The 12,510-nt window shown below is 38.3% G+C and overlaps 1 protein-coding gene across 1 annotated transcript in view; it reads left to right on the forward strand.

The window, feature by feature from the left end:
• LOC101351062 (dynein heavy chain 11, axonemal) overlaps positions 1 to 12,510 on the forward strand; it is a 334,378-nt gene that overhangs the window by 214,440 nt on the left and 107,428 nt on the right. Inside the window, exon 56 of the mRNA XM_023732310.1 lies at positions 7,160 to 7,294. Coding sequence (XP_023588078.1) covers positions 7,160 to 7,294 — 135 coding nt within the window. The remainder of the gene's footprint in view (positions 1 to 7,159; positions 7,295 to 12,510) is intronic.

Genomic DNA, 12,510 nt, shown 5'->3' on the forward strand with positions numbered 1-12,510 from the left:
CTACTGTTTCATGAGAAACTATTTGTTCTGTAAGCCTTCACCTGAAGTACAATAAAATATAAAAAAAAAACTTCTTTTCATTTATTGGTTAAAAATGCTCATGGTCAACCTGGCTAAAACTTTTAGATAAATGCTGTCATATATTGTCAGTGGCTTCACGTAAATATTAGAAGCAATGTGATGTTCATAGGGAAAGTGATGAGGGTGCTCAAGACAACCACGTGTGATGCTGAAGTTAAGGCTTTCTCTGGTTGCTGAACTAGTAATCCTTCGGACACAGCCGTATGGAATAGTTCATGCCAGTTGTTCTCAAAGACGCACAACATAAGCAGAGGTTTACATATCAATAAGCCTCAGAACTAAGTTTGCAAGCACAGTGAAAAGGAAGACAGAATAATAATTGAAATGGATTTTTGAAGAACAGGTCCCCTCGATACCTCTATAAAAATGGATTTCCAGAGAGTAATTATCAATGTAACAGAAGTTCTGAGTGCCGTTTCCACTAAGGATGAATTCTTTATAAAGGCCACGTAGCTGGTCATGCCAAGGACAAGGTACCTTTGCAGAATTTCTGTCTGTTGGCACAGTCAGATAATGGTCTGAGCCCAAGTGAAATTTTAATTTTTGTTGATTTTAACTCCTTTCCTCCAGCCTCTCCCCCACATCCCCTTGGGTTTTGCTTCTTCCTGTTCGGAAGCCTCTTGTTGTCTATTGTTCTTGGTGGTGGTGTATGCCATTGAGTCGGTTCCGACTCATAGCAACCCTATTGTCTAGAGCTTAGCAAAGCAGGGATGTGTCTTGATAGCAACACCTATGCTGTGATGGAAACTCATTTATACCAATGTCTTAGTCTCTATACATTTATTCTTTTATCTCCTGTTTCAGACTAAAAGACTGAATGTGTTAGTCTCTATGTATTTGTTCTTTTGATTCTATATCTTCAGTGCCAGACTAACGGACTGTCTCCCATTGAAGATTGAGTTAAAAAAAAAAGGGGGAGAAATGAGTGAAAGGAATGCCATCATGTCTTTCAAACATACAGAGTCTAAGAATGACCATAAAGAAAATCCAAATTCAGTCTTTTTAATGTAGTGTGATTCAGACAGCAGCAGCAGCAGTGTCACCTAGGAACTTGTTAGAAATAAAATTCCAAACCCCACCCAAACCTACTGAATCATAAACTCAGAGGTAAGGCCCAAGAATCTGTGTTTTAGCAAACTGCCCAGGTGTCTCTGATGCGTACTCAAGCTTGAGAACCACTGGTTTAGGATATCTGATGGGCTCAGTTCCTTGGGCTGAGCCCCTCCTTCCTCATTTCATTTGCTTCTAGAACCTAAGGAGCCAGGGCCTGTCCCCACTTGTTCTCTCTGCTCTCCCGTGAGCCCAAAGTTAAGAACTGTGAAGGGACCAAGATTTTTGCCCTACTTGCAAATAACAAGTTAGCCTAGTACAGTTTTATAGATGCAGAAGACACAAGACTTGTGGATCAGAGACTAAAGGACATTATTGCTCATGGCACAGCAAGCAGCATAAGCTTCATGTTTGCACCAGTTCCCCCTGTCCCCCGGTCCCATGGGAGGATGCAGAGTGGATCAGGGAGATGTTGCACACACAATGGGTTTGTGTCACAGCTGTGAAGCCTAAGCTTAGGAAACTCATAAAGAGGGATGTAAGCCAAAGTGCCGTACCTTTTCCCCAGAGAAAGAGATTGTCTTTTTAATTCTACAAAGGAAACAAATCTACCTTCTTTCCCAAAGGGAGACACAATCTCTATCTTCTAAGCCTATTTGCTATGCAAATATTTTTGGAAAGATAGTGGGAACAAAAGCTGTCGATGCTTCTTCACAAGATGCATGGAAACAAATACAAGAGACTTGTGGAGAATTGTCTCCCAACACCCACTACCCTTCCCAACTTTATGAAGGAAACTGATCTAAATCATTTTATACCTTAACTCTATGTATATTTAGTTCATTGTGTTCCCACCCCATAGGGGTGTATATCACAGTATTTCTTTCTCAGTATAGAACTACAAGCATATTTCCTATGAAGCAACAGAGTCTAGCTAATGACACTTCCTATACACCCATATATTTATACCCATTTACCCATATATAGACTTACACAGCACAGCTACCACTATACCCTGTCATGTACCCAAGTGCCCAAGTAAGAAACATAGGCAACATCTCTCAAACCCTAGAGCTAGTCACTGCCATCCAAACCCATTGCTGTTGAGTCTGACTCATAGCAACCCTATAAGACCAAGTAGAACTGCCGCATAGGGTTTCCAAAGCTGTAATCTGTACTGAAGCAGACTGCCAAATCTTTTCCCCGCGGAGCAGCTGGTGTGTGTGAACCACCAACCTTTCTGTTAGCAGCGGAGAGATTAACCACTATGCCACCAGGGCTCCTTTTTAGAGCTAGTCACTAAGTTCTAGTAAATGTATCTCCCAAAGTAGAGGCTATCACATTTAGTATGCAGAAAAACGCACCCTAGGAGCTTATCAGATGCAGATTCCTAGATTTCATAAGTAGAGACTCTGATTCTGAAGGTCTCAATTGGGGTTTCAGGAATCTGAATTGTAAATAAGAGCTTCAGGAGATTCCATTGCTGGTGGTCAGGAGACTGCACTTCGAAGAATCACTGCCTAGACTTTTTGTGTATCTGTCTCATCTCTGTTCCCACTTCTTTCACCTTTAAATTGGGGACTCCTTCTAGATGATTTCCCTGATGCCAGTCCCTTGCCCTTTCAAATGGCTTTTTTAATTTGATCATGTCTTATCACTTGAATGTACAAAATCTTCCATCTGATCGACACCAATACATGGTAAAATCCTAACTCATTAGCACATTTTTGTCACCCTCCTCCTCCTCATCGTCATCATCATAGCTAACACTTTAAGGAACAGGAGTGAATGGTGTTACAGAGGCCTCAACCGGTTGCTGTCGAGTCGATTCCGACTCATAGTGATCCTACAGGACAGAGTAGAACTGCCCTATAGGGTTTCCAAGGAGCAGCTGGTTGATCTGAACCACCGACCTTTTGGTTAGTAGCTGAGCCCCTAACCACTGTGCCACCAGGGCCCAGGCAGGGAGGAAATCTTACGAGGAAGAGAGTCATCACCTGGGACAAATATTAAAGTGGCTGGATACCACAGTGAATCTGAGCATGGGCTCTGAAGCTGGATAGCATGGGCTCTGTGCAGCGTTACCTTCTCTGTTTTTGGTTTCCTTGTCTGTAAAACGGGGAAATCCCTCATAGGCTTAGTGGGCTTATCAAATTATTAACGCATATGAAGTACTTAGAATAGTGTCTGGCACCTGCTAAAAGATCAATAATTGCTGTTAAGTTATTGTTGTTGTTATTTTTACAAGAGATAATTAGTAAATTGAGAGAATAAAAACAGATTCATTAGTGGTCTTTCCCAGATCTGGTTCAGTAAAATGGGACAGGAGAACAAAAGAAAAAAAATGATAGGAGCAAAAATCAGATTAAAATGGACTGAGGAGAGAATGGGTGGTGAGAAAGGAAAATAGCAATAACGGTCTCTTCTACTGAATATTGTTCATAAATAAGAAGAAAGAGACAAGAATATAAAGAACCCCCAGTACATATTTTGGAAACCTATCCTCTTGTTTATTTTAGAGTAAAAACAGCTTGATAATTACATTTGCTTTGAACTATTTTTGTCCAGTACATATAGAAGCACAGTATGAGTTTACATTTATTTGATTCATGTTAGCATTCCTGTCAAACTTCTAAACACATAAAAAACAGAGTCAGTCTGCTTAAGTTCAAGTCAACAGCTAAATACCGCTATGAAAGAAAGCAGCAGACTGTCACCTTTCAGCTTGCCCAGGATGTTGGTGATTACATCGAATTTAGCTGCTACTTAATTCTGGTAAACTTTCACTATTGCCTTTAAGAATTGCATGCCAAAACCAAATTGTACCCAAACATTGGTCACTACATCAGTTATATTTTAGCTAAATAAAAAGTGAACCAAACATTAATTTGTATTCCATTTGAAATAAGCTACAGTGGTACTTAAACACTGAGCCAGCTTTTACCGTGTGCTTGCTGAATGCTCTGTGCTGTGTTTTACATGCGTTAACACATATTTAATTCCACAACACCCCTATGAGGTAGATGTTATTATCATTAGTCTCATTTTAAAAACCAGTTGTCAAGTCCATTTTGACTCATGGCAACACCATGTGTGTCAGAGTAGAATTGTGCCCCACTGGGTTTTCAATGGCTAATTTTTTGGAAGTAGATCACCAGGCCTTTCTTCCCAGCTGCTTCTCAATGGACTTGAACTTCCAACCATTTTACAGGTGAGAAAATTGAAGCTCACAGAAATCGAATAATTAACCTGGAGCCCCCTGGCTGGTAAGAGGCAGAGGGACTAGAACCCAGTCGTTTTAAACCCAAAGCTGGATACAGATAACCATGTACTAGAGTATGTGTGATCTAACCAGGCCAACCCAGAAGTGTTTCCTCTCTCTTCAGCAGTCGTGGCTCTTCAGGCATCTGTTTTGTTAAACACATTCTATTACATTGGTCCAGGAGTCAGAAGGTTTGTGTTCTAGGTCTTATATTGTCACATACTAGATAGTAGGACTGCAGCAAATCAACTCATCTGTGCTTCAGTTTCCTCACCTGCAAAGGGAAAACAATAATACTTTCTCTGCTTGAGTGAATCAAACAAAATAAAACGCAAGAGAGCACTGTATGAGCTACAAAGAACTATATAAATATAAGCAGCTATTACATCATTCTGATTCCTAATTCTAAAGAAATTTTGTTCAGTCATAAGATTCTCTATTTCTCCCTTTTTCTTTCAAATTGCTCTCCTTAAGAATCTATGCTAGAAAAAAGGATTTCTAGTTATTTTCAAAATTTTCTAGATGAATGAAAAAATGGCTATTTTTATGAAAAAGTGACACGGTTTACTGTATAAGCTTGATAATAATTTTAACTATTAGTGATCAATAATATATCTTGAGCGAGCCCTGGTGGCATAACATTTAAGCACTCAGCTGCTAACTGTAAGGTTGGCAGTTCAAACCAATTCAGCAGCTCTGCAGGAAAAAGACGTGGCAATCTGCTAGATTACAGCCTAGAAAACCCTACGAGGCAGTTCTACTGTGTCATGTGGGGCCGCTATGAGTCAAAATTGACTCAGCGGCACCTAACAACCACAACAATATTTCTGAAGTTAAGATAACAGTTTATAGCTATTTATTTAATTCAGTAATTGTAAGGAAATTACTTTCAGTGTTAACACTAACATTTACTGAGTGTTTATACCAGAGGTTCACAAGTGTGGCCCAGGAACCCCTGGGGGGTTTCTGAGATGCCTTCAAGGGGTTTTATGAGGTCAAAACTATTATCATAATCATAATAAAACATTATTTGCCTTTTTCACATGTGATATCACAACAGATTGAGTGCAAATGCAAGTATAAGAATCTGTCTTCTGTTAAATTAGACTTTAAAGAGATTTGCAAAAAATTAAACAATTTCACTCCTCATCTTTTTATTTTGATAATGTTACTTTTCATTAAAATGTATTATTTATGTTAATGTTTAATGGGTTTATTATTATTATCTTTAAATAAATTAACTGATAAATCTTTTTAAAATTTCTGTTTAAATTTCCAATACCATTAATGTTGATAGATATTATCCGAATAAATCAAAACCCTTTCAAGTTCTCAATAATTTTTAAGAGCATAAAGGGGTTCTGAGACCAAAAATTTTGAGACCCGCTGGCTTATATGGTACTAGGTGTTTTTATATGTATCATCAAATTTAATTCTCATAAAAACCTTATGACAAATCTGAGACATCGACAGTTTAGTAAACAGCCCAGCTTTGATACTGTTTAGCAGGTGAAAGAGTTTAAATACAAACCCAGCCATCTGATAACAGAGTTTACATGTGCTTCTGTTTTATAAAGTTATAAGTATTTGTGATAACCCAAAAATATACCTGTGAATGTTATTTATTTTAATCATTTCTAACGAGCGATACATAATATCTCTTATGATTCTCATAAATTTGATCTTATTATCCATGTTAATCTTAAACATGACACATGTATATTAAAAGGTATTGCTTTAACAATGTAAATTAAGTAATGATGAAATAACTGACTCAGAAATATCGGCAGTCTCTAATTTATGAACAGGTTATGTTCTGTGTTTGCTTAATAAAGTTTCTTGGAACTTTGCATATATTCACAAATACAATGTTATAAATCATGTTCAGAGTTGTTAGAACTTACAGGTAGCAAGATGTTATAGTGAAGCATCTCCCAAGTATTTGATATCTTAGTCAAGGCATTTTGGCTTTAAGTAATAGAAACCCATTCAAAATATCATAAGCCAAAAGGGAGGCAAGGATGACTCATGGAAACAGTGGGGAAAACGTGTGATGAGGGCTCTGGAGGAAAGAGATCCAGGAAACTGCAAGCCACCATGAACTTTTCATTGTGTCTCTCTAGGGCTGTGACTTCTCATCTTGCGTCTCTTTGTATGTCCCTTCATCCTTTCTCTTTCTCCAGGCTGGTTTCCTTTACTTTCCTGGGCCCCTGATGGAAACTGGCTCCCCTCTAAATGAAGCCCTCCAAAACGGACACATTATGAGAGGTCTTTTGATGCTAAAGACCTCTGAGTTTCAATCCCATGTTCCCAGGAGAGAAAATACGATGGGCTGGGCTGGGTCAACATGCTGAGGCTTAAAGGGGCTCAGTAATTAACACCCTTCTTCATTGCTTGAGTTATAAACCAAATGAGAAATAAGAAGAGAGTCAGTTGGTGGGAGAACCAAAAGATCACCCTTGTGATTAATAATATTTGTCACCGAGAACGGGTCTTAGGTGAGAGAGCCAAGGAGCACAGTGCACTGAAGATGTGTTTGAGTCTGCAGGGCACATCCACTCACCCTAATCGCTATCTCCCTCTTGTCCAGTAGAGAAGGAAGGAGGAAAACGGCCACATGGTGAATCGTTAGGCAGTTGAATGTGCAGTGATGCATGCATTGTCACTAAATCCTTCTCCTTCTTCCCTAATAGATATTTTAAGATGATTGTAATATTTTTATTTCAACTAAAAGTGACTCAAAAGTTAATTTCTACTCTTATTCAGGATCTGGATCGAAATCTGCGAAAACTCACAGCTTCATTTGAAAAAGCAATAGCTGAGAAAGTCCGGTGTCAAGAAGGGGTGAACCAAACCAACAAAACTATTGAACTAGCTAACAGACTGGTCAAGGAACTTGAGGCAAGTTAACCTTTCTGCCAAAATTCTAACTAAAATATTTATATTAGCTTTATTGTTTTAATTGTGGTGAACATATATGTAACAAAACATTGCCACTTCACATATTTTATACGTACAATTCAGTAACGTGCATCATGTTTTTCAACATCACCACTATTCCTCTCCAAATTTTTTCATCACCTTTGACAGACTCAGATTAGCTTTTTTTGATATTATCATTATTTGCTGCCAATAATAACTTAATAGACATGTAGTCAACAACCAAGGGCAATATTTCATCATCACTTATACTGTGATTCTACCTTGCCAAAAGGAGGAAATAACCAATTCTATGTATTTCTTAGCGTATAGCCATGAACTCAGTGTAACATGGGCCCAGTCTCCAACTCAATAGAAAGAAGCCCTATACTTTCCAGAATTTCATTGTCTTGTATCTACTTTAAGACAATGCTGTATACCACCTATGGGTAGGTTATCTACTTTTTTTCTTCTTCTTTCCCCTCTCTTTTTTAGCATGTTATGAAATCCTTTAAAAACAAAAATAAAGCATGATTTTCTTAACATATAATATAAAACTCAGGAAAGTTGCTAGATACCTGTGGTATTGCGCTGTTATTTGATCCTTTTTATGTGCATTTGCCACTGAATTTTACCAGCAGATCATTACTTTCAAGCTAAGCCTGATTGTCTTTTTTTCTGTGATATCTTTTTATAGACGATTGACGTGCTAATGCTAAAAATTAATCCACTAAATGAAGATATTTTTAAATAATTCTTATTAACTTTGTCCAGTTTGAACATAAGTGGCAGAAGAACGTGTAGCCTTTGACGTTAATGAGTCACAAATTTGAAACCTTGCTGTACCACGTGACACTAAACAACTTTGGGCAAATCTCTGAACCTCTTCGAACCTCAGTTTTCTTGTCTCTAAATGGGCATGTGGATAATACCTACCTCACAAAGTTGTAATGCAACTCAAAAAAATAAAATAAAATGTATGTTCCAGTGCTTCCTATCAACCATAAAATGATAAAGAACCTAATTTAAAAATGGGCAAAAGATTTGAATAGACGTTCCTCCAAAGAAGATCTATTAATGGCCAATAAGCACACGAAAAGATGCTCAACATTATTAGTCATCAGGGAAATGCAAATCAAAACCACAGCACTTCATACCCACTGTTTTTTAGTTGCCATCAAGTCGGCTCTAACACATGGCGACCTTATGTATAATAGAACAAAATGCTGCCCAGTCCTGTGTCATCTTCATGATCGTTGGTATGTTTTCTTCCACCCTGGAGGGACTCATCTTTCAGCACTGGTATCATACAATATATAGAAGTAAATTACCAGTCCATTCTTTCTAGTCTGTCTTAGTCTGGAAGCTTCGCTGAATCCTGTCCGCCATGGGTGACCCGGCTGGTATGTGAAATACTGGTGCATAGCTTCCAGCCTCATAGTAACACCACAGTATGACAAATTTGACAGTCGTACCCACTAGGATGATGGTCATACCCACTGGAATGGCTATAGTAAAAAAGTCAGATAATTACTGGTGTTGGCAAGGATGTAAAAAAAAACGGGAACCCTCATACATTGATGGTGGGAATGTAAAATGCTATAGCCACTTTGAAAAACAGTTTGTCAGTTCCTCAAAATGTTAAACATGAAATTGCCATTGACCTAGCAGTTTTACTCCTTGGTATATACCCAAGAGAAATGAAAACATATGTGTACACAAAAGCTTGTACACGAATGCTCATAGCAATGTTATTTATTTACATTGGCCAAAAAGTGGAAACAACTCAAATGTCTATCAACTAATGAATGGATAAACATAATGTAGTATATCCGTACAATGGAATATTACTCAGCCATGTTACAACATAGGTAGATTTTGAAAATGTTATGCGAGGTGAAAGAAGACAGATGTAAAAAGAGATATATTTTATGGTTCCGTTCATATGAAATTAATAGGAAAACCTATAAGACGGAAAGTAGATTAGTGGTTGCCAGGAGCTGGGCCGGAGGAGGAGTGGGGAGTGACCACTTATGGGTGTGAGGTTTCTTTTTGGAGTGAGAAGAATGTTCTGAAATTAGTGGTGATGATTGCACAACTCTGTGAATATGACAGAAACCACTGACCTGTACACTTTAACAAGTGAATTTCATGGTATGTGAATTATATCTCAATAAAGCTGTTATTTGTTTAAAAAGTGCCTCCTAAGAATATATAACTGTACTATTAGAAGTTCATTTAGCTGCAGGTGGTAGAAAACTTGATTTAAAGTGGCTTAAACAAATAGCAGTTTATTTTTCACATATTATAAAAATCCAGGAGAGACAATTATCAGTGCTGATTTAGATGATTAGTGGCCAGACACCCAATGTCTTTGTAACTTTCTACTTCTCCATACTTAGCATGTGGGCATTCGCCCTCTTGCATTTTGCCTCACTGTTACCAGATGGATGCTGCAGCTTCAGATTCAGGCAAGAAAGAAAGGGAACAATCTCTATTGGCTGGGTCTTTCTCCTTTTGTAAGAAAAGCTGAAGTTTTCCTAGAAGCTCCTCTGGCAGACTCCAGTTAAGTTTCTTTAGCCAGAACTTGGTTGACCTCAGGGAGTCCCTGGATGGTACAAAGATATAAGTGCTCCACTACTAACCAAAATGCTGGACATTCCAACCTACCCAGAGGACCCTCCAAAGACAGGCCTGATGATCTGCTTTCAAAAGGTCACAGCATTGAAAACGCTATGGAGCAGGTCTACTCCACATACATGGGGTTGCCATGAGTCAGAATCAACCCAATGGCAATTAGCAACAGTAGGTTGACCACAGTTTTGCTGCAAGGGGGGTCAGAGAAGTGGGAAACAGGATTACCATGATTGGTTTAGTCCATTGCAATCCATTTCTTGGGGCTAGACCCATTAGCACCCCATTCAAAACCAAGGTTCTCTTAGTAAGAAAAAGAGGAGAAATGTCTGTTGGGATGGGATGGGTAATAGCCTGATTTCTTATAAATATAATAGGTTTAAAAAAATCTACACTTACCTATGTGCAAATTTAAAACCACTATCCCTCTGAAACTCACAGATGAATATTTGTAAAATCCACTCTCTCCATTCCATCTCAATAATTGCAAGTCCATTCTTCCACTGGTCTTGGAATTGCCCTTGACTTTTTTATCTCTTTCCCACAACCCATATCCAACCAATCAGCAATTTTATTGCCTCTGCCTTCTAAGTTCATTCTGAATCCCACCACATCTCACTATGCTGGACCAGTGCACCAGCAACTCTCCCCTAAACTGTTGCCATAGTCTCCACCATAAACCCCTAAAATCCATTCCCCTCAATGCAGCTGGGTGATCTTTAAAAAACTTAAGTCCGTATCACCACTCTGCAAAGAACTTTCCAGTAACTAATAATCTAACTCAAAGTACAGTCTAAAGGCTTTACCTGTCTAACCAACAGAATTCAATAGCATATCAAGAAAATAACACATCACGATCAGGAGGGATTAATACCGGGCAAAGGTGGTTCAACATTAGAAAATCAGTCAACATAATTCACCACATAAAGAAAATAATCACATGATCATCTCAATTGATGCAGAAAAGGCATTTAATAAAATCCAACACCTTTCCTGATAAAATTTCTCAGCAAAATAGGAATAGAAAGGAAATTCTTCAACTTAATTAAGGACATATATGTAAAACCAACAGTCAACGTTATTCTCAACAGAGAGAGATTGAAAGCATTCCACTTGAGAACAGAAACAAGACAAAGATGCCCATTATCATCACTCTTATTCAATATTGTACTGGAAGTCCTAGCCAGAGCAATAAGGCAAGAAACGGAAATAAAGGGTATGTAAATTGGAAAAGTAGAAGTAAGACTATTCCTATTCGCAGATTACATGATCCTATACAAAGAAACCCCTATGATCTGTCAGTTGGTCGTACTGTGGGGGCTGTGTGTTACTGTGATGCTGGAAGCTATGCCGTTGTTATTCAAATACCAGCAGGGTCACCCAGGTTGTACAGGTTTCAGCTAAGCTTCCAGTGTAAGAGAGACTAGGAAGAAGGAACTGGAAGTCTACTTCTGAAAAAAATTAGCCAGTGAAAACCTTATGAATAACAGTGGAACATTGTCTGGTATAGTGCCAGAAGATGAGCCCCTCAAGTCAGAAGATACTCAAACTACAACTGAGAAAGAGCTGCCTCCTCAAAGTAGGGTCAATCTTAATGACGTGGATAGAATCACATTTTCAGGACCTTCATCTGCTGATGTGGCAACATGACTCAGAATGAGAAGAAACAGCTACAAACATCCATTAATAATCAGAATATGGAATGTATGGAGTATGAATCTAGGAAAATTGGAAGTGGTTAAAAATGAAATGGAATGCATAAACATCAAATATCCTAGGCATTAGTAAGCTGAAATGGACTGGTATTGGCCATTTTGAATCAGACAACCGTACGGTTTACTGTGCCAGGAATGACAAATTGAAGAGGAATGGTGTCATATTCATCATCAAAAAGAATATTTCAAGATTTATCCTGAAGTACAACGCTGTCAGTGATAGGACAATATCCGTACACCTACAAGGAACACCAGTTACTACGACTATTAGTCAAATTTACGCACCACTTACTAAGGCCAAAGATGAATTGGAGATTTTTACAAACTTCTGCAGTCTGAAATTGACCAAACATGCAATCAAGGTGCATTGATAATTACTGGTAATTGGAATGCGAAAGTTGGAAACAAAGAGAAGGATTGGTAGTTGGAAAATATGGCCTTGGTGATAGAAATGATGCTGTAGATTGAATGATAGAATTTTGCAAAATCAATGACTTCTTCATGGCAAATACCTTTTTCAACAACATAAACGGCAGCTATACACGTGGGCCTCACTAGATGGAATACACAGGAATCAAATCAACTTCATCTGTGGAAAGAGACAATAGAAAAGCTCAATATCATCAGTCAGAACAAGGCCAGGGGTCAACTGCAGAACAGACCATCAATTGCTCATATGCAAGTTCAAGTTGAAACTGAAGAAAATTAGAACAAGTCCACGAGAGCCAAAGTACAACCTTGAGTATATCCCACCTGAATTTAGAGACTGTCTCAAGAATAGATGTGACAAGTTGAACAGTAATGACTGAAGACCAGATGAGTTGTGGAATGATATCAAGGACATCATAC

Source organism: Trichechus manatus, unplaced genomic scaffold (genome assembly GCF_000243295.1).
Source record: "Trichechus manatus latirostris isolate Lorelei unplaced genomic scaffold, TriManLat1.0 scaffold00050, whole genome shotgun sequence".
In the NCBI taxonomy this organism is placed as follows: domain Eukaryota; kingdom Metazoa; phylum Chordata; class Mammalia; order Sirenia; family Trichechidae; genus Trichechus; species Trichechus manatus.